We start from the raw sequence: 22,143 nt of genomic DNA, 5'->3' as shown, positions 1-22,143 counted from the left end.
CACAGGAATCAGAGAGGAAAAAGAAATAAAAGGAATCCAAATCGGAAAAGAAGGAGTAAAGCTGTCACGGTTTGCAGATGACATGATACTATACACAGAGAATCCTAAAGATGCTACCAGAAAACTACTAGAGTTAATCAATGAATTTGGCAAAGTATCAGGATACAAAATCAATGCACAGAAATCTCTTGCATTCCTATACACTAATGATGAAATATCTGAAAGAGAAATGAAGGAAACACTCCCATTTACCATTGCAACAAAAAAGAATAAAATACCTAGGAATAAACCTACCTAAGGAGACAAAAGACCTGTATGCTGAAAACTATAAAACACTGATGAAGGAAATTAAAGATAATACAAACAGATGGAGAGATATACCATGTTCTTGGATTGGAAGAATCAATACTGTGAAAATGACTGTACTACCCAAAGCAATCTACAGATTCAATGCAATCCCTATCAAGCTACCAATGGCATTTTTCACAGAACTAGAACAAAAAATTTCACAATTTGTATGGAAACACAAAAGACTCCAAATAGCTAAAGCAATCTTGAGAAAGAAAAACGGAGCCAGAGGAATCAGGCTCCCTGACTTCAGACTATACTACAAAGCTGCAGTAATCAAGACAGTATAGTACTGGCACAAAAAACAGAAATATAGATCAATGGAACAGGATCGAAAGCCCAGAGATAAACCCACACACATATGGTCACCTTATTTTTGATAAAGGAGGCAAGAATATACAATGGAGAAAAGACAGCCTCTTCAATAAGTGGTCCTGGGAAAACTGGACAGCTACATGTAAAAGAATGATATTAACACAGTCCCTAACACCATACACAAAAATAAACTCAAAATGGATTACAGACCTAAATGTAAGGCCAGACACCATAAAACTCTTAGAGGAAAACATAGGCAGAACGCTCTATGATATAAATCACAAGATCCTTTTTGACCCACCTTCTAGAGAAATGGATATAAAAACCAAAATAAACAAATGGGACCTAATGAAACTTAAAAGCTTTTGCACAGCAAAGGAAACCATAAACAAGATGAAAAGACAACCCTCAGAATGGGAGAAAATATTTGCAAATGAAGCAACTGACAGAGGATTAATCCTCAAAATTTACAAGCAGCTCATGCAGCTCAATATCAAAAAAACAAACAACCCAATCCAAAAATGGACAGAAGACCTAAATAGACATTTCTCCAAAGAAGATATACAAATGGCCAACAAACACATGAAAGGATGCTCAACATCATTAATCATTAGAGAAATGCAAATCAAAACTACAATGAGGTATCACCTCACACCAGTAAGAATGGCCATCATCAAAAAATGTACAAACAATAAATGCTGGAGAGGGTGTGGAGAAAAGGGAACCCTCTTGTACTGTTGGTGGGAATGTAAATTGATACAGCCACTATTGAAAACAGTATGGAGGTTCCTTAAAAAACTAAAAATAGAACTACCATGCGACCCAGGAGTCCCACTACTGGGCATGTACCCTGAGAAAACCATAATTCAAAAAGAGTCATGTACCACAATGTTCATTGCAGTACTATTTACAATAGCCAGGACATGGAAGCAACCTAAGTGTCCATCGACAGATGAATGGATAAAGAAGTTCTGGCACATGTATACAGTGGAATATTACTCAACCATAAAAAGAAACGAAATTGAGTTATTTGTAGTGAGGTGGCTGGATCTGAGTGTGTCATACAGAGTGAAGTAAGTCAGAAAGAGAAAAACAGATATTGTATGCTAACACATATATATGGAATCTAAAAAAAAAACCACATGGTTCTGAAGAACCTAAGGGCAAGACCGGAGTAAAGACTCATATGTAGAGAATGGACTTGAGGACCTGGAGAGAGGGAAGGGTAAGGTGGGAAGAAGTGAGAGGGTGGCATGGACTTATCTATTTTACATTTGGTAGTGTATATAGCTAGTGGGAAGCAGCTGCATAGCACAGGGAGATCAGCTCGGTGCTTTGAGACAACCTAGAGGGGTGGGATAGGGAGGTTGGGAGGGAGATGCAAGAGGGAGGGGATATGGGGATATATGTATACATATAGCTGATTCACTTTGTTATACAGCAGAAACTAACACAATAATGTAAAGCAATTATACTCCAGTATAGATGTTAAAAAAAATTAAAAATTCAAGGACTGGAAAATAATGATGAGATAAAAATAGATGGGATAAGACTAGAAGCTCAGAGATTTTAAAAGGAGGTAAAAGAGCAATAAAAATAACTAACTGTAGTTACTGCTTACAGAACCCTCACTGCACCAAGCCTGTTCTAAGGGCTTCCCTTTTATCAATTCTTTTAATTGTCACAACACCTTATAAAGTGGGAACTATTATTATCCCCCAATTTACAGATGAGGAAACTGAGGCACAGAGAGGTTAAAATAATTTTTCCAAAACTGTTGTGCAGATAAATGGTGGGGCTGAGATCTCATTAAGGCAAAGGTTAAATAAAACTCAGGACAGAAATCAAAAACAAATAAATGAGGTTGAGGGAAAGAACTAGTAATATAAAAGGTAAGCATTTGAAACCTAAAAACCATGAAAGAAAAAGGGATTTGGGGAACTTTTTAAAGAAATTAAAAGCAGAGGAATTTGGGAGAAAAACAACAACAGTCTGAAAGAATGTGTCTCCAGTGGTGCTGTGGGGAGGCTGTGGCTTCCTGTGGGGTGAATCCTGTTGGAGGTGGCAAGGCAGGGGATGCCCTTAAGCTGTTTTGCCCTTTTCTCGTATCTGGAAACTTCTGTCTCCTGGGCCATCCTTTCCTCCTCTGTTCCCAGATGCCTGGATGTGGCTCGTGGCTCATGGGGACGGGGTAGAGTTAGGTTGGAGGTTTTGTTAGCAGCACCTGCTGCTCTGGAAATTTCCCAGACAAGGTCTCTTTCCCACCCAGGGAGTAGTGTCTGAAGGTGGGAGGAGGCGGCTGAAGAAGGAACCAGAAGTGTGCCCTGGGCCTTGCTGGGACAGAGAGCCCTCTGTCCTGGGCTGCAGCTCCCCTGCCTGGCCCGGGAGCGTAGGACCCACCTCACCAGACTCTTTCACCCACGCAGGTGCCAAGGTTGCTAGCCGAGGGGGCCACCTGGAGCGCATATTCGTGGTGGAGTTTCGCCCTGACTCAGACACGCAGTTTGTGTCTGTCGGAGTCAAGCACATGAAGTTCTGGACCCTGGCAGGCAGTGCCCTGCTTTATAAGAAAGGGGTCATAGGGTCCATGGAGGCTGCCAAGATGCAGACGATGCTCTCTGTGGCCTTCGGTGCTGTGAGTTTCAGCAGAAGCTTCCTGACGGGACCCTGAACCCCTGGGCATGGGCATGGGGGGCAGGTATATCCTAGAAGCTGTGAACAGCAAGGAAGCCATTTCCACAGATCTCCTTTACTGGATTATTTGCAACCACTATTTTGTTTCCTTAGCACAGATGGGTGAGTTGACTGTATTTTCCCCCTCCAAATGTTAATCAGAAAAAAGCAGGACCCCGACCAAGGGCTGGAGTTTCATTATTCCAGAGCCAGATTGACTTGCAGGCCTGTCCGACTAGGCTAGATGGCCACAGAGGCTGAGGGACATTTCCACCACTGGACAGCATCCCTTTCCCCCCAGTCCACTTGTGCCATAAATCCCCTGACACTCTTACACAGGCTGTGGGCTGCCCTCAGCCAACACAGGCTCCCCCTGGGGAAATTTTGGAACACAGCCAACTCTTGGTCCTCCAGGTGTGGGTTTACCCTCCTTGTAGATGAGGCCAGGAAAGTCTCCTCAAAGACTGGGGTCCCGCCCTTCCCTGCAGTCACCTGAGGCTGCTCACAGAATGGAAGTGCATTAAAAAGCGGAGCTGTGCTCAGTGGGGAAATCAACTGTTCCCAAAACTAACACCGCAAAGCTAGATGATTTCCTTACCATATGCTCTTTTGAGAATTCTTTCACCTTCCCTTGGCACAGAAGGTCAATTTGAGTGTGTTTATGTTTCTCCGGCTCTGGTGCCTTAGCAGTGGAGTGGGTGGCTGGGAGGGAACCCTCTCGAGGGCTGCAGGAAGTGTCCTGGTGTGGAAGGTGTCCCTTTGTTTACAGAACAACCTCACTTTCACGGGTGCCATCAACGGCGACGTCTACGTGTGGAAGGACCACTTCCTTGTCCGGCTGGTGGCCAAGGCTCACACAGGCCCCGTCTTCACAATGTACACGACCCTTCGGGACGGGCTCATAGTGACCGGTGGAAAAGAGCGGCCGTAAGCCCGAGCTCCTCTGGGAACACCAAGTCTTTTTGGATTGTCTTGGGAGAAACTGACAGAAGCATCTCCAACTTGGAGAAAATGCAGATTTTCACTCTCCTGTCTTTTCTGCATCACGGAGATGAGTCTTCCGTCTCTCCCAGAGGGCCCTGGGTCAGAACCTTCAGAAGTAAGGGTCAGAGAGGTGGTGCCTTGGTAGTTGAAAAACCGGAGAGGTGTTCTCGAACAGACCAGGTGACTCTGCTGTCGATTAGGTGTTACTGTCAGTGGCTCTTTGGGAGGAGGCAGGAGGGGTGAGAAGAGGGGGGATGTCCAGTGCAGACCGGGACCATGTGAAAGCCAAGCTGCAAAATAGGAGAAACATTTCTCTTCGTCGTTCGATCTAACAAAAACACGGTTTGATTTTGATTCTCCTTCCTTCCACGGTGGTGGCATTTGAAAGCAGTCTAGGAAATCTGCAAGTTCAAGGGGTTCTGGTAGCTCATCAGCAGGGCTTATGAAAGGGGCCATCCCAGAGGGTCTGTCCTGCTGGGCCTGGGGATGAGGGGATGGGACCTTGAGGAGATGACAGGGAGAGAGGGCAGCGGAGGATCCTGGGCGGTCTTAGGATGAGCGCTAACATGCTAAGTTCTTGATCTTTTTCAGGACCAAAGAAGGAGGTGCTGTGAAACTGTGGGACCAGGAGATGAAGCGCTGCCGGGCCTTCCAACTGGAGACGGGGCAGCTGGTGGAGTGTGTGCGCTCTGTGTGCCGTGGCAAAGTGAGCACCGGGTGGGGCGGGCCTTTGCCAGTGGCACCCAGAATTCGTCCAGCACCTTCCCAGCCGGACACTTGCCCTGTGCTGAGTGGTTGAGTTCTTAGAACAAGCCTCCCGGGTGTGACTTAGTGCAGAGGGGAAGCAGCTTAGCACAATCAGACAGATCTGGGTGCAGAGTGTGACTCACCCAGTAGAACTGGCTGTGTGACCTTGGCTGTGTTGCTTAGCCTTTCTGTGTCCAGCACACGGGTTGTTGTGAGGATTGCATGCATCATACATGCACAGCATCTTTCATTATGCCTGGCACATGGCCACAGTCAGTAGATGTTAGCTGCTGTTATTATAGACAATGTGATTTTAGGCACAGGGATATTAAGTAGTTGCCCATGCCCAAGGGTACGCAGCCGGGAAGGGGAAGGACTGCCAAACTGTCTGACTCAAAGCCATTGGTTTTCAAGTTGTACCTGAGCTAAATATCACACACAACTGTGGAGTTTTGTTTTTGTCTTTTAATCATGGATATCCAAGCTCATATCCAGAGCCGCCAAGTCAGAATCTCGGGAGTGGGGCCTTGACCTTGATGTGTGTTTTCCTTTTCTTCTTCTTTATTTTTAATTCCCCAGGAGATTCTGAAACACTTGAAAACAAATCTCTTAACCTCTATTTAATACCTTGTATTTATATTTTGGAATTGGTATCAGTCTAAGAATTTGCTTTCTAGATGCTCTCCACTAAAAAGGCAAACCCGACTTGGAGTCTACATAATTGGAAATTGGGAATTTTGTTTTTAAATAGATACACAACAGTCATCCGGAAGGGTAATTAGACCTACAGGAGATGAAGGCAGAACGAGGCCCAGAACCTAGAGGTCACCTGGGAGGTGGATTTTGTTCAGTGCGAGGAAGGACTTAGGAAGAGTTTGGGCTGTCCAGGAGGAGGAGCTGGCTGCCCTGCTCTGCAGCGAGCTTGCAGTCACTGCACCATTCAGCAGAGGCGAGATGATGGAGGGCTCTGGTGGAACTCTCCCCAAGGTGGCCGGGAGAGTACAGGCCAAGTGAGGGGCTCGCTTAGGATGGCAAATCAGTGGCTAAGAACAAAACACTTCTTGGCTCTTCCTATTTTAATACCAGTGCCAGCAAAGGCACTTTCCCAAGTTACTCTAATAGTGTTTTTGTTTGTTTGTTTGTTTGTTTTCGGTACTCGGGCCTCTCACTGTTGTGGCCTCTCCCATTGCGGAGCACAGGCTCCGGACGCGCAGGCTCAGCGGCCATGGCTCACAGGCCCAGCCACTCCGTGGCGTGTGGGATCTTCCCGGACCGGGGCACGAACCCGTGTCCCCTGCATCGGCAGGCGGACTCTCAACCACTGCGCCACCAGGGAAGCCCTAATAGTGTTTTTTTATATTATTTTATTTTAAATTGTGACAAAATATAGAGAACATAAAATTTACCATTTAACCCTTTTTTTTTTTTTTTTTTTTTTTTTTTTGTGGTGCAGTACGTGGGCCTCTCACTGCTGTGGCCTCTCCCGTTGCGGAGCACAGGCTCCGGACGCGCAGGCTCAGCGGCCATGGCTCATGGGCCCAGCCGCTCCGCGGCATGTGGGATCTTCCCAGACCGGGGCACGAACCCACGTCCCCTGCATCGGCAGGTGGACTCTCAACCACTGCGCCACCAGGGGAGCCCCCATTTAACCATTTTTAAGTGTACAATTCAGTGGTATTAAATTCATTCACATAGTTGTGCAACTATCACCACCACCCCTCCCCAGAACATTTTTCATCTTGTGAAACGGAGGCTCGGTGTCTAATAACAATAACTCCCTTTGCCCCATCTCCCCAGCACCTGGAAACCACCATTCTACTTTGTGAGTCTGAGTATTCTAGGTACTTCATAGGAGTGGGATCCTGTAGTGCTTTTCTTTCTTCTAATAGTGTTTTGATTACAACAGGGAAAGATTTTAGTGGGAACCAAGGATGGAGAAATCATTGAAGTTGGTGAAAAAAATGCTGCTTCCAACATCCTGATTGATGGACACATGGAAGGGGAGATCTGGGGCCTGGCCACACACCCCTCCAAGGACATCTTCATCTCTGCCAGTAACGACGGCACAGCCCGAATCTGGGACCTGGCTGACAAGGTCAGGGGCCGACACTGCACAGGCTTGGATGCCCCATGTGGGCCTCAGAGCAGTGACAGCCCTGGGCGAGGGGAGGTTCGGCCAGGGTCAGGCCAGAAGGGGGGATGGGGCTGGGCAGGAGATCGGCCACAGGGCAGCAATTAAGTTAGAGGGACTGATAATAAAAGAAGTCCTGTTCACACACACCCAGTCTATATATATATGTATTTTAGCTGTATATCCATCTATGAATATTTATAGTACAGGAATAATATAATTGAGAATGATTATTCTCTTGTCATGAAAGAACCCACAAAACTAAAAAACAAAGAGATAAATCATGTCTTCCCTGGATGGGAAGACTAAAAATGATTTAAAATATCAAATGTTCCCAAATGGAACATTTCAATCAAAATCCCAACAAGGTTTCTCTTAGCATTTGGAAAAACAATTTAAAAATACAAAAAAATTCAAAAAAATAACTTGTCTGGAGTAAAAATGTCAAATAGGAAATCTGGGGGGAAAAAAGATTAATATTACCAAGTCTTAGCTGATAGTAAAACAAGTACTTAAGTTCTAATAATTAACATACTTGGTTTCATTACAAAATGGCTAGTAAATGTTTCAGTCACATTTTCAGTGTAAGGATCATAGAACAGACATGGAGAAGGCTAAGTGTGGTGGTTATACTCCTTAGTTCATAATGATTATGTTTATTAACAGCCACTACATACCCGGTGCTTCATATATGCTATCATTAATGCTTACGACACCTTGCAAGACCAATACTAATATTGATTCTCTACACATGGGAAAACGGGGAAGTAACTTACCCAAACACACCCAGCTAGGGACAGAGCCAGGATCTGGGATCTGAACTCACACATGCTGAAGCTCAAACTCTTCCCCTGAGCAAGAGGTCAGCAAGCTGCGGCCCAAGGGTCAAGTCTGCCTGCTGCCCGTTTCTGCAAAGTAAGCCATGCTTTTTGTTTATGTTGGTGTCCATGGCTGCCTTTGTGCTTCACTGGCAGAGCTGACTGGTTGTGAGAGACCATATGGACTCCAAAGCCTAAAAATATTTACTCTCAAACCATTCACAGAATAAGTTCGCCAACCTCTGTCCTAAACCGTGTTGTCTCTCCAGCTGCTCAGTCAAAACATACTGCCCACCTCAGCCACTCAGGGACACTTACTATTAGAAGCAAGAGGTTTGGCGCCTCCCTAGAGGCAGCCTGGCTGCTCTGGCCTGGGTGCAGGATTTCCCCTGGAGACCAGCTGAGGCGGCCAAGGGCTCAGGTGGTATTACTTTGTGTCAATGTAGAAGCTGCTAAACAAGGTGAACCTGGGCCACGCGGCCAGGTGTGCAGCCTACAGCCCTGATGGGGAGATGGTGGCCATTGGCATGAAGAATGGAGAGTTTGTCGTCTTGTTGGTGAACAGCCTGAAAGTTTGGGGGAAGAAACGAGACCGGAAATCTGCTATCCAAGATATCAGGTACCTAGCAGGCAGTCTGGGCAGGGAGGAGAAAGGCGGGCATTCATTCTCCCTCCCATGCTTCCCATTCCAGGAGGGTCATGGCTGGAATGAAGAGCTCACAATCCCTTTTCAGTGAGCCAACTATGGAAGGAGACCCTCTCACACGTTAGTTCTCAGACATGTCTTTGCTAATTTCCATGAGAGTGTGGTAAAAACTTCTCATAAAAGCCTTCTACAAAAGACTGCACACATCCATTTACTTACTTACGGGGGGTTTGGTCCAGAGAAGCTGTCAAATTCCATAGACTTTAGGAAAAGCTAACCACACGTGAATCATGACGTGTGATCTAATTGCCTTTGAGCTTGGGAGGCCTGTCCCAGAGCAGACCTCATGCCTGGCCGGCCCTACACAGCCCCCCTCACGGACCGTGCTCTTGGATTGCTTTTTCTAGAATCAGCCCAGACAGCAGATTCTTAGCTGTTGGTTCTTCTGGACACACAGTTGACTTCTATGACCTCACTCAGGGCACAAGTCTGAACCGCATCGGCTACTGCAAAGATATCCCGAGCTTTGTCATTCAGATGGATTTTTCCGCAGATGGCAAATACATCCAGGTATGCTTTGGCTTTACTGATATCTGGGGTAACCATTAATAATAGTATTACAAACAATGGCTTTTATGAAATCAGTGCTTCCTCTGTGTCAGAAAATGTGTTCACTGGAACTGTTTAAGTACTGTTAGTTTCCCTCCTATTTTATAAATGAAGAAACAGAGGCTTAGAGAACTTAAGAAAGTCGAATAGAACTTAAAATAGTACTTATTCTTCAGCAGGAAAGCAGGAAACAAGCCCTAATCATCTTGATCCTCCTCTCACCACCACCCCTCCAAAGCTTCCTAATTCCTAGTTCTCTGGGGCTGCACGGAAGCCTGTGTTGCTTCTTACACTTACTCATCTCAATTCCACATCCCATGGGTAGTGTGGTCCCTCCAACTTGGGACTCAGACTCCAGACAGTCAGCCTGGAGTGAGAGCCCATCACTGGCCCCCGGGGAGACTGACAAGCGGGGAGGGATCGAGAGGGCTCCCACTCTTGGCACTTAGAGCTGAAAATAGAACAATGATTTCTCCAGCACTTTGAACAAATGTTATGCATTTGTGAGCCAGCCTGGAGTCGGGTAGTCTTTGTGAAAGGAGAGAGGACGCTTCACTCATCAAGTGTGGACTGAACCAGGCGCTACGCCAGGCTTTTGGATGTATGAAATGGGCCTGATCCCTGCTCTCCTGGAGCTTGCCTTGTCGTGGACAAGATGAACATTAAACAAATCATCACAAAATACACCTATAACTACAAATCATGATTATGTGCTGAGAAGGAAAAGTACAGTGCCCTGAGGGAGCATCTAACAGGCACTGACTGTTAAATAGATGCACTGACATCCTCTCCGTACAGTGCTGTTTAAGCTGCGGTCTGCAGGGTGTGTAGGAGTCAGCCACCCAAGGGAGGCGGGAACATGGTTCCAGGCCTTCTGCATGAAGGCCCTGATGTGGGAAAGATCTCGGCTCATCCCTGTACAGCAGGGAAATCTGGGGTGGCTGGTCTAGCACCCCAGGGAGGGAGGGGGCTAGTGATGGAGGCAGCGGCCATTGGTTGGAAAATGGTCAGTTGCCTCTAGAAGTTTCCCAGAGAAGCCAGGATCAGGTCCTAATACTTCAGAAATCATCTCTGTCAGCTGCCGTCCATAAGACTTGCCTCAGCTCTGTTGCACAGGACCTTGGTTCTCTGAGAACAGGGGTTCCCAAACCTAAGCGCGCACCAGAATCACCTGGAGGCTTTGTGAAAGCCTGCTGGGCCCCGCCCTCAGGTTGTCCGACTGGGTAGGTCTAGGGTGGGGCCCAAGAATGTGCATCTCTAACCAGTGTCCAGCTGAGGCTGACGCTGCCGGTCAAGAACCACACTTGGAGAACCGCTGCCTTAGGACTTTGGAAAATAGCAAGAAAACGGAGGGGAAAATGCCCTGCTTGTGTGAACTTTGCTGCGGGCTGACCACAGGCTTTGCAGCCTGGAGCTGAGCTTGGGTTTGGTGAAAAGTCCTGGGGATGCAGAGGTTGGGAAGCAATACACCCAAAGGGGAGTCCTTTGGATGGGAAAGAAAGCTGATAGGCCTGGCTGCTTCCCACTTGCAGGTGTCAACAGGAGCCTACAAGCGCCAGGTGCATGAGGTCCCCCTGGGGAAGCAGGTCACTGAAGCCACGGTCATTGAGAAGATCACCTGGGCCTCCTGGACAAGGTGACTGGAGGAAAACTCTGGAGGAAAAGGTCACAAGGGAGACTCTCGTCCCAGCCTCAGCCTCCAAGTTTGTGTGTGGCTGGGAAGCAGCTCAGAGACAGAGCTCTTTCCTTTGCGGGGTCGGGGCGGGAGGCCTCTTGCTCCCAGTCTGGGCCACTGGCTTTGGTCTGACCTGGGCTTTTGAAACGCAAAGTCCCTCTTTTTGTGTAATCTGTCCTACTCATCCCCAACCCCATCTAGCAAGTTCAAAGGGAAACCATCCCCCAGCTCTTGGCCAGACCCCCTGCGGTATAGTGAGGCCTCCTCCAATCCCTGGGAGGGAGAGGGAGGGCCGGCAGTGCCGGGTAGCAGGGTAAGCAGCAGGGCCCTGCCCGTCAAGGGAATAGAGGCCACCAACCCGTGAGCTTGAAGAGCCCCGCACTTCTCCCAAGCTACATATACTCAGAAGCATCGTAGGGAAGAGGGAGAGAATCAAAGATGGAGGTACCTTTTCTTTTTAGGGTGAAAGGGACTGGGGCAGAGAATGGTAGGAGCTGGGGCAGGTATTCAGAGGCGGAGGGGACAGGTGCCGTCCTGCCAGAGGAGCCGCGTGACCACGCTGAATTCCCCTCTCATTCCTGGGAGAGGGTGTCTGACTGCACGAAGCCTTCCCACCCGTCTCACACCTCTTCCTGTTGGAACAGCATTCTGGGAGACGAAGTCATTGGCATCTGGCCACGAAACGCAGACAAGGCTGATGTCAACTGCGCGTGTGTGACCCACGCTGGCCTGAACATTGTCACGGGAGACGACTTTGGGCTCGTGAAGCTCTTTGATTTCCCATGCACAGAGAAATTTGTGAGTTTTCCTTAGAGTAACTCCCTGCACTGCCTCCAGGCTGGCTGATCTTCTGCAGTCTGCTGGAAATCGTGGCCACATCTACATGGCCATCTAGAATCTAGAACAAGAGGAATCTTGTCACAGCCCTGGGGAGACTTGGCAACACCTAACCTTTTCCTCTCCCTCAGGAGGGGAAGTCCTGGAAGCCAGGAGGATGGAGGGGGGACAGAGTGGCCACAAGTGGGGCAGGAATGAGGCAGGAAGCCAGTGAAGGGCTTGCTCACAGAGATGCTCAGACCCAGTGGGCATCCCATGGGTGAAGGGAGGTCCTAGGAGGGGGGACTGAGTCCTGGAAGTGGTCCATGGTGGCTGAAGGAACAGGGTCTCAGTCACCTCCATTCACTTTTGCTCACAGGCCAAGCATAAGCGTTACTTCGGTCACTCGGCTCACGTGACAAACATCCGTTTCTCTCATGACGACAAGTACGTGGTCAGCACTGGAGGAGACGACTGCAGGTACCAGCCTGATTCTTCTGGCTCTGCCCCCAGGCCTAGCCTTCACCCCCTCCCGTCCCCACCTCAGGTGTCAGCTCCTCCCAGGGGCACGTGGAGGGGCTGAGGTGGGACAGTGAACCGGAGATCCAGTGACGACTTTCCAAGTAGAAGAGCTTTAGTCTCTGGGGACTCCCAACCCAATTCTTGATGGGCCTCTGTCCCCACTAGAGCTGTCCTGGGATTGGTGAGAAGCCAAGGGCATGCAACAGCTACTCTGAGCATTGCTGGCTGGAGGGGCAGGTGGTGAGAGGCCCAAGATACTGATTCCAGTAGGAGCTGTTGGACAGCCCACGGCGTCCACTGCATATAATCAGGAGGTCAGAATGACCTTGATCCATAGGCCTTTTAACTCAGAACTTCCAATTCATCACTAGAGTTCTTAACATGGATCATTAATCCACAACTGAGAGAGGTTTAAAAATAGTAATACTGAGCCTCAGTCACCCTGAGAAACAAGCAGGACATATGTTACCCGATTATACACATGAAAGCAGATAAGGGGTGAAGCTGTTAGGGCCAGTGCTATTTAGTAGCAGGAGAACCTCAACCAGCTATGTGGATTCCTGAGCCAGGGCTGCTACTGACCTTAACCACTGCTCACTGTGAAACAGGCCCATTGTCCTGTGAGGCGTGGTTGGTCTTCCAGTGCCTTTTAGAAGGACCCCTACCAGCCTGCTCGAGAGATGACATCAGCATTTCCAAGAAGGCAGCCTTCTCCTGTCCCTTCACCAAGGGCGTTTCTTATTTGGAGCGTGGAGCAACAGGATGGGGTCATTCGAAGTCACTCAGCTTCTCCATACCTAATGTAGTTGAAGGGCTTTATCAAAACGTGAATATTGGTTTCTGTTCAGCCCAGGCAGAACTCCTGGGGGGGGATCAAGAAGAAATGCATGCATTCCAGATTTATTTTTAGTGGTCTGAGTGAGGTTGTGGAAAAGGCACCTGAAGAGAATTTCAGCCCACTTCCTACCCAAAAGCAGTGTAGAAAATGGCCCCAAAAGATGCTTTCTGATGGCCTGCCTGGGAGCACCCGTCTCCAGGCTGCTGTGCCAACCGCTGCTGGCACTTACAGCCCTTGAGATAGTACTGACAGCAGCTCCCTGTGGGGCGCAAACACCCATTCAAAGCAGCATCCGCCTAACTGTGAACAGGCCAACACCGGGAGACATAAGCGAACCCGTCCCCAGGAGATACGAGGGGACTCTTGATTACTAAAAAAGGCTTAGATGTCACCTTTCCAGTGCAGGGCCCCCTTGGCCTTTGCAGTCATGAGAGCCTACCGCGATCCCTGGCCCTGTGCTGAGCACCAGGAAGGGCTCTCCTACTCGAGTGGAGCTGATAAAACCTTTTCAGTAGTAACAAGAGAGATAGTGTGAAGTCAGGCTGCCAGAAGTCCTCCCGTTCAGAAGGGACACGCAGGCTGCTGAAAGAGCCAAACGAAACAAAAAACAATAGACCTTTTAAAAAAGCAACAGACCTTTAATTGGTGGCAAGATCCCTGGTTTGTTTTTTGAAATTGAAATCAAAATGTTCACTACACCACCTGGGTTTGACTCCGGAGCACTTGGCAAAGTTGGTTTTTGTCACTTGACAAAAGCATGATGTCCAGCCCTGCAAAATGACTGTTTGGTCTGCCTTTTCAGCGTGTTCGTGTGGCGATGCCTGGAAGTGCCAGAGTCCTCTTACTTTATTGCTGCTGCTGCCGCCAGCCACCGCGGAGGCAGTGATGAAGTGCCTCCTGGCCGCCAGCTGCTGGGAAAGGCCTACGACACCGCAGGCCGTACAAGCTCCAAGTGCTAGTGAAGTGGTGTGACTGCGCCCATCGCCTGGAATCTCCAAAACCGTCAGGCCAAAAAGGAAGGTCAGTTCTAACAAGTTCAGACTGCTTGCCTCTGTTCCTGAGACTAAAAACTATACGTACTAACTACAGTGACAAAGAAATCCTATCTGACAATGTAGCCCACTGACAAAATTTAAAGCCTCAGTTACCCTAACCAATATGTAGCTTTTGATTTGCATCAAAACTTTTACAAAAGATGTTTTGCTAGTATGTTTCTATATACTTTAAAAATGTTCATTTTTACAAATAAGGAAGTTGAACAGGACAGCTTAAGTTAGATTCACTGAACTAGAAATATTGATAGCCTCTGTTCTCCACGTTTAGCTTTCAAAACCAAATGAGCCATGTATAAACAAGTTGAGACACTTAATTTTTTAACGTTTCATTTGCAGTTTTATATCCGTTAAGTGCCTTTGAAAGCTTCCAGGTGTGTGGGCTGCTGTCTCCCCTCCCCCAGATTGTCTCCTTTCTACATACGGTGCTAAAACGTCAAAACTGAAGAGGGCTACAGGACCCTCAGCAGACTCCTGGTCTGTCACCCAGGTCAGGTATTTAGGTCAAGGCTTCCTAAATGAAAGACATCAGTTACCTGCTTGGGAAACAGTGGCTATTTGAAGTTGAGCAGCAAAGAATATTAAATTCAGGAGTCAGGGTGGGTGGGTAGAACCGGTTTTCATCATATTGAGTGCCAAACCCACAACATCCAAAACACTTCAAATAAGACAAACTTCTACTACAGAAGGGGAAGGAAAAAAAAAAAAAAAAAAAAAAGCTCAAGTAGGTCCAGGAAGGTGAGCTGATTTATCTCGTTAAACCTAAAATGGTGATAACTGAGGTGACCTGAGGCTGCCCTGGGTTTACCACTCCCAGAGTGGGGTAGACTTGGTCCCAGTGATTTGTGTCACGTGAACTACATGGGTCAAGTCTGGATTTTTAAGAACTCTCTGCGGAACAAATTCCTAAGCCCAAATAATATTTGACAACTCACGATTATAAAAAATCATCTAGTTTAGAGTTCCTCAGAGTTGGCTGGATGACAGACTGTGACTTGGCCAGCAAAACCAGAAGGCATCCTAAACCACCTCCATCGTACTTGACACCTGGCCGACCGCTGACAACGGTAAGGGCTGACGGCACGCTCAGGAAGGCAGGCTGGTGAGGGACTGGGACTCTGAGCACATATACCGGTTAGTCCTTCTAGTCAGTGAACTAAAAAATTCTGGATCTTGAGTCACTGGCTATTTGCAGTTGTCAGTTTACAGGAAAGGTGAAACGAAGCATTTTCAATTAAATAGATTAACAAACATTTACCACAGAAGTGCTTCAGCATTCTAAATGGATTAGATCACTCATTAAGCTATTTTTATATACCAATTTATTAATGCCTTACATTAATCCACTGATAGGTTGTTGGGCCCACAGTTAGAGTCCCTATGCAGCCCTAATTCTGTGTTCTGTAACCATGTGACTGGTGATGCTGAGTGATAACCATGTCTGCCTATATTGTACCACTGACCTTTCATACTGATCGGATCCTGCATTGAATAACCATGTGAAAAACAATAAATTGATCAATGAGGATATGGACACTATATTTAAAAAGCAATAGTGTCTGTGTGTCAAGAAAAGTTCTTAAATCTGATTTATAAACATTTATATGGTATGATTTTACGTATGTTCATAAATCCTGCACTGTATTCTGTGTTAAAATATTGGTGCATGTATTTTCAATTATCAAAGAAGTATAAAAAATATTTAAAAACATTTTGGTATGTGTCAAATAAATAAATTGTTCTTTTTGTTTTCAAAATAAATGTGGCTGTACTCTGAGCTTAAAACCTTTCTGAAAGTACAAGCCACCGCACACTCGTGGAAGTGAAGTCTACCATTTTGATCTGCAGCACATTCAGGAAACCAAAATACCAAACATATTTTAAGTCTATAAGCTTTATTGATACTTCGCTTTTACAGTTCACAATGCATTCCACAGATTTAGTTCAGTACAGCTTAAACCACAATTGTATAAATCGTCATTTTATAATTTCTTGCATAACAATGTTTGTTTGATATTTGCAAACAACACTTTTGGAAGCATTAGATTCAGTCCAGGGTTTGTGACAAAATTAACTACAGTAAGACTGTGTGATGAAGTTTATGTTGAGGAGTTCTATTGGCATGGCATCGTTTCATGTTGAAAACAGATGGCAGTGCTCCTAGAAATATATGTTCTTTTTCTAGCTTATGTGCTTTGGAACTACACACATGAAACCAACGACTGAAATATCAAGCACTGTGGGGCAGCTGGAAAGGTAGAAGGGTAAGCTTTGTGAAACACTATATATAGATAGATATATAATCTATATTTACTTATATTGGCAATTAATATAACAGTAAAATTCACAATACACCTAGAACATACCAGCAAGGTGAGCCTTTTCACTCCTGCTTTGGTGGTATGATCTCGTCTAAACATTTCATTTCAGAAAATCTGCATCAATCTACACAGACCATACACAGTGCACAAACTGTGAAAAGGGTTATTTTTTCAGCTCCACTTTCTCTGCAATTCCCCAAATACAGCAAGACTACCTGCAACAAAGTATAATATACAGCTTCCTCAGATCTTTTTTTTTATTCACCAGTGCCTCATACAGGAAAAACAAATATGATTACTGTTTAAATCCATACATAGCAGCTTACAACACTTAAGATGATGAACACAGGGCAGTCAAGACAGGTCATTTTTCCTCAGATACTGTGTTGCTAAAATAAAGATCTGTGAAACTGCAATGTCAAGGCTTCATTCTTCCCTGACCCTCCCCCCCCGTGGAATCAAATGAATATCCCCTTTAAACGCCTATTGTTACTTATTTCAGGTTTTTTCATTCCGCTTTGCGCTTCAATCCAGGGATTTTTGCTTGGATTCTACAAATGAAAAGGAGGGGGAAGAGGTTAATGTAAATATTTTGAAATTTTAGTATTTTGTTTTCTGCTTCTTAAAATGCCTATCCTTCAAGAATTACTTGTACATTGCTCAGCTTATACAAGAAATAAAATCCTAAGGCTGTCAAATTATGAGCTATAATTTTGCCACCCTGGCCTTACAAATTAGACTTAAATAAAGCCTTAAATACATGTAAGTACACATAGAAATTAATGATCCAAATGTTAGAAAAAAAATCTTTCGGCAACTCTGTCACACTTTAGGTCTGATTGAAAGTGACTACTCATTATGTCTTAAATATGAGAATACTGCACTGTGGTCAAAGCCAGTACACCTATCCTTAGCGTTAAAAAAAGATTTTAAATACTTACTTAGCCATAGCATCTTTAACATTCTTATTTGCAAGTCCTAGATAATGATCTATTTGCGCCTGAGAGAGAGGTAGAAAGAAGTTATTAGAAAATCACCGTTGCTAAAAAATCTTATTAAACATATTAAAGGCTTAAGAAACCACATTTCTCATTTTTATAAGGCTTTGGAAACTGGCACTGATCCATTTCTAAGTTCCATATAAGAGAGTGTGCTCTGTATTCTGAAGTCTGCAGTTAAATTACCTGATGCCGTTCATAAATAACAGGAACACTGAAGAGTGAAATCAGAGCTGAAAAAGGAAATACACAACTTTTAAAACAGACTGGTATGATTTAGGGAACGAACACTACAAAGCCATCAAACTGGCAGCACTCTTAAGATAGTCTGAAGTGTTCCTAATGAGGAAGACACAAGGATCTCCTGGATGCACCTGCTGCAGGGGAGCCATCACAGGGCAATGAAGTAACCAAGGGAGGCTGCAGGAACCGTTCGTGGCTTCAAATCACATCACGCAGACTTTATAAAATACAGGCATCCCTGGTCTTGGTTAGTTAGATCTATGACTGCACCATCAAATAAGGCCACCCTTGATCTGGTTTATCACTGTTAGTTGGAGTAGTCTTCAGGAAGTAAAGTGACATTTCCATAAACAGTATCAGTATTAGCAATTTATTTAAAGAGATCACAATCTCTAACCTATATCCTCTATTTTTCCTATAATATAAGGATATTCTCCACTAAAATGTCTTTAAGCTCCTTGCACACCATCTTGTTTTTTTTTGGCTGTGCTGTGTGGCATGTGAGATCTTAGTTCCCTGACCAGGGATCGAACCCGCACCCCCTGCAGTGGAAGCACAAAGTCTTAACCACTGGACCACCAGGGATAGTCCCCCATCTTTTTTTTTTAAGTAATTTTTCATTCCAATGGTTTTGTAGACTTACCCAAGATCAGTAGCGTGAGACCATTGAACAAGGCACCAACATAGGTAAATACCCACATCAGCACTGCAAACTATAAGAAAATAACATTAGACACTTAAAAACATTAGCCACTTAAATTCAAGTTTCTTTTTTTTTTTTGATGTGGACCATCTTTAAAGTCTTTATTGACTTTGTTACAATATTGCTTGTTTTATATTTTTTTTGGCCAGGAGGCATGTGGGATCTTAGCTCCACCGCCCAGGTATCGAACCACCCGCACCCCATGCATTGGTAGGCAAAGTCTTAACCACTGGACTGCCAGGGGAAGTCCCCAAGTAAGTTTCTTAAGCCTTCAAATAAAAGCAACCCATCTAAATGCCAAACTAATAGCAGCATACTCCTTGGAGACTTGGTAAAATAATATGGGTATTTCACTTCTAAGTTGCCAGTCTCCATTCAGGAATTTCTGAATCTAATTAAAACAATTAATAGACTCAATTCATTTTTCTCTGGACTACACCACCAAGTAGTCGATTCTGTTTTCTCTGAGATCAGAAAACATACCAAAGGTACACCACCTATAGCACTTAGCTTCTAAATGGGAAGACTGGAAAGCTATCATGAGGATTAGCTATTAAAACTGATTTTAAAGTACTAACAAACAAGTGATTCAAGATCTGTATGAGCTGAATAATTCAGACATTAAAATATCATACATCTGAATAAGCAATAATGGTGCAGGAAGACTTATTATCAGGGAGACTAGGTTTCAGGTACCAAAAATATCAGCTCTAGCATTTTATTAAGGATCAGAGGCACTGTCTCTCCAGTGATACATGTTTTAACAGCCAATGAGGACCCCTTGGAATGAGGACTCCTCTAACTTTTATACCTATTAATAAAATTGACCGTTATTATTCTTTTAGCCACTGCCTTCTTTATTTATTTAGCAAACACTAACCCAGTTCTTACCATATTAGTGCCAGGCACTGTTTTAAATGCTTTACAAATACAAACTCATTTATTCCTCCTAATCACTTTATAGGGTAGGCACTGCTATCATTACCACAGCAGATGCAGACACTAAAAACATAGAGTGTAGTAACTTGCCCAAGTTGAGGTAATACTTCACTCATATCATATTTCGCTGTCCCCTCCAGGGGACTGGGGACTGCAGTGAACTGACTAAACTCTCCTATTTTAGTAATCTGGTCTCAAAATCTGGTTTTTTTTTTTTTAATCATTAAATACAGCAGTTTGGGAAAGGCCTTGTTTCCAAAAAGTGATTTCATTTTGAGGAGTCCTTTATTTCCTCGCCATACTTTAGTTTACTCATGAATGGTTGAAAAAGAGGATTTCAAAGTTTTCTTCCAGTTCTTGGTGACATCATATAGTAAAAACTCAATGCCATGTTCAGAGCAGTTCTTGAAGACTTATAAACACAAAGTCCGGATTTTATTAAACATTCAGCAGGAGCAGTTCCTTTGCTTCCTATTAAGAGCCTTCATGTGTCTGGCAATCTCTCTGCCATATTTAGTAGGTCACAAACACCACCACAACGCCACCATCTACAACAACTATTTAGGTACCAATAACAAAGTATATAAGAAAAGAAGGAGAGGAGAGAGGAGTTAGCACGTCCATCATCTAAAGCAGGGATCAGCAAACTTTTTCTGTAAAGAAAGACAGTAAGATAATAAACATTTTCGGTTTTGTGGGCCACAAGGGATCTCTGTCACATATTCTTTGAATTTTATCCTTTAAAAACATAAAAACTATTCCTAGCTCCCAGGCTGTACAAAAACAGGCCATAGGCCAGACAGACAGTAGTTTGCTAACCCTTATCTAAAGCATATCTTTGTCCATGTGTTCATTCACTCAACAAAATCTGATTGAATGCCTACTATGAGCTGGGTGCTGAGCAGTAATTAAAGTATTCAGACTCTAGTAATTATATTTACTGCGGGTTAGGAAGATACTTTGGATTCCTGTAGCAACTGTCAGTTCTACAAAGAGCAACACTCTGCTTACCCCTATAACTGAATTTAATGTTCAAGTGAGCAAATATCAAGCCTTCTTAACACTCATCAATTGAAAATCAAAAATTAAATGCTGCCCTGGTCTTTGCAACCACTATGAAACCACTGATAGAACGGTTTGAAGCATGACTCCAGTTAGCAAGCCTTTTCCCTCTCACATAGTTTTAGACTCCTATTGCAAAAGCTAAATATAACTGCTGCACTTGAGCAAGTTTACCATAGAGCAACAGAGCTATTTTCATCCATCACCATCCACAAGTCGACACGGAAGAGTCGACCTTCTACATTTTAGAAGAAATTGCTTTAGCAATAAAGACATCCTTACCATGACAAAATTCAGAAACTAACACACAAGCTAGAAGTCAGTCCTAATTTGGTCATTAAGTCACCAACAAGGCTGCACTCCAAAGCCACAAAGAAACCCAAGACCTCACACCTAGGTGATCTAAGGGGCTCAAATATCACTAGACTTGCCTCTTGGAGGACACACTTTCTAAAAGCCAGACTATCCAGACACATAGAGAGGAACGGAGGGAGGCTTCAAAGGTCTATGGGGCCAGGCAGGTGACATAAAAACATGAGGGAGGGGCTTCCCTGGTGGCGCAGTGGTTGAGAGTCCGCCTGCCGATGCAGGGGACACGGGTTCGTGCCCCCGTCCGGGAGGATCCCACATGCCGCGGAGCGGCTGGGCCCGTGAGCCATGGCTGCTGGGCCTGCGCGTCCGGAGCCTGTGCTCCGCAACGGGAGAGGCCGCAGCGGTGAGAGGCCTACGTACCGCCAAAAAAAAAAAATAAAATAAAACATGAGGGAGACTTGGTAAGGACTGAGGCAGATATGTGCATTCTCCCTCTCAAGGAGCACACACAATCCAGCTCCACAGACTGTTGCCCAGCAAGTATTCCAGGCTAATGTTGCCAAATTTTCCCATTTAAAGAGAGAGGCCAGAAATTCACATTTTTATGGACTATCACAGAATTTTAAAATGTTGCAGCTAAGTTTGGAGAAAATTTAACACTTCAGGGGCCCAAAATGAAAATATTGGGTAAGGGTTTCCAGAGAACACACCATCAGGAGAGAAAGGAGTTAAGAACCAGCATCTAGCAAGTGCACAATTACTAAAACTGTCAATAACAACAGCAGCTAACAAATTTTTGAACATATATTAGGTCAGTTAATCTCATCATAACCCCAAAAGTTAAATACTGTTATTATCCCCATAGAAGAGAAAACCAAGACACAGAAAGATTAAGCAAGTTGCCAGACTAGAGGTGACAGTGATCTCAGGTTTATCTGACTCCAGAATCTCTGCTCTGCTATACAGTAAAACCATTTACAGAGTAATCATTTATTAATGGTCATGAACGTGCATGCTATTACAGACAGGCAGGGAAAAGGTCAATAAACACTTTAAACCTACAAATTCTATGCTCTTCTATGGCAAATTCTTGGCAGCATTGCAGCCAATGCATATTAACTGTGGAAGTCAAAGGCTCATCTCTCTCTAGGCACTAATGAGGCTGGAGGAAAGAGGGGCAAAGTACAATGGAGGTCTAGTAAATACTTACCGGAAGAGAGCAAGGGCCTTGTCTTGTTTGTCTTTTGTCCAGGGGAATAGGGAATTCAATTTAAGTGCATATCACATACATATCTCATTGAAAAGCTCTGCAGATTTTTTTATTAGATGATGGCTCCGTGGGGTGGGGAGGCATTTTTTAAGGAAAATGGGAGGAGGGTGTTTAACAGAAT

The 22,143-nt window shown here is 44.9% G+C and overlaps 2 protein-coding genes across 5 annotated transcripts in view; one reads left to right on the top strand and one right to left on the bottom strand.

The window, feature by feature from the left end:
* The window catches only part of EML6 (EMAP like 6), a 372,392-nt gene extending 356,439 nt beyond the window's left edge, over nt 1–15,953 (top strand). The window contains exons 33-42 of the mRNA XM_081254742.1: nt 3,090–3,298; nt 4,106–4,263; nt 4,912–5,026; nt 6,974–7,162; nt 8,463–8,635; nt 9,070–9,232; nt 10,804–10,907; nt 11,591–11,744; nt 12,142–12,242; nt 13,925–15,953. Of these exons, the coding sequence (XP_081110868.1) occupies nt 3,090–3,298; nt 4,106–4,263; nt 4,912–5,026; nt 6,974–7,162; nt 8,463–8,635; nt 9,070–9,232; nt 10,804–10,907; nt 11,591–11,744; nt 12,142–12,242; nt 13,925–14,081 (1,523 nt within the window). The 3' untranslated portion in view covers nt 14,082–15,953. The remainder of the gene's footprint in view (nt 1–3,089; nt 3,299–4,105; nt 4,264–4,911; nt 5,027–6,973; nt 7,163–8,462; nt 8,636–9,069; nt 9,233–10,803; nt 10,908–11,590; nt 11,745–12,141; nt 12,243–13,924) is intronic.
* A 99-nt stretch (nt 15,954–16,052) lies between these two features.
* The window catches only part of RTN4 (reticulon 4), a 67,993-nt gene continuing 61,902 nt past the window's right edge, over nt 16,053–22,143 (bottom strand). For all 4 annotated transcript variants that reach the window (XM_081254743.1, XM_081254744.1, XM_081254745.1 and 1 more), the window contains 4 exons: nt 18,380–18,449; nt 17,680–17,726; nt 17,437–17,495; nt 16,053–17,046 (listed from right to left, as the gene is read on the bottom strand). In XM_081254743.1, coding sequence (XP_081110869.1) covers nt 17,004–17,046; nt 17,437–17,495; nt 17,680–17,726; nt 18,380–18,449 — 219 coding nt within the window. In that variant the 3' untranslated portion in view covers nt 16,053–17,003. The remainder of the gene's footprint in view (nt 17,047–17,436; nt 17,496–17,679; nt 17,727–18,379; nt 18,450–22,143) is intronic.

Source organism: Mesoplodon bidens (genome assembly GCF_964165515.1).
Source record: "Mesoplodon bidens genome assembly, chromosome: 14".
In the NCBI taxonomy this organism is placed as follows: Eukaryota; Metazoa; Chordata; class Mammalia; order Artiodactyla; family Ziphiidae; genus Mesoplodon; species Mesoplodon bidens.
Note: the sequence above shows the minus strand (reverse complement) of the source record. Positions and strands in the feature narration are given on the sequence as shown.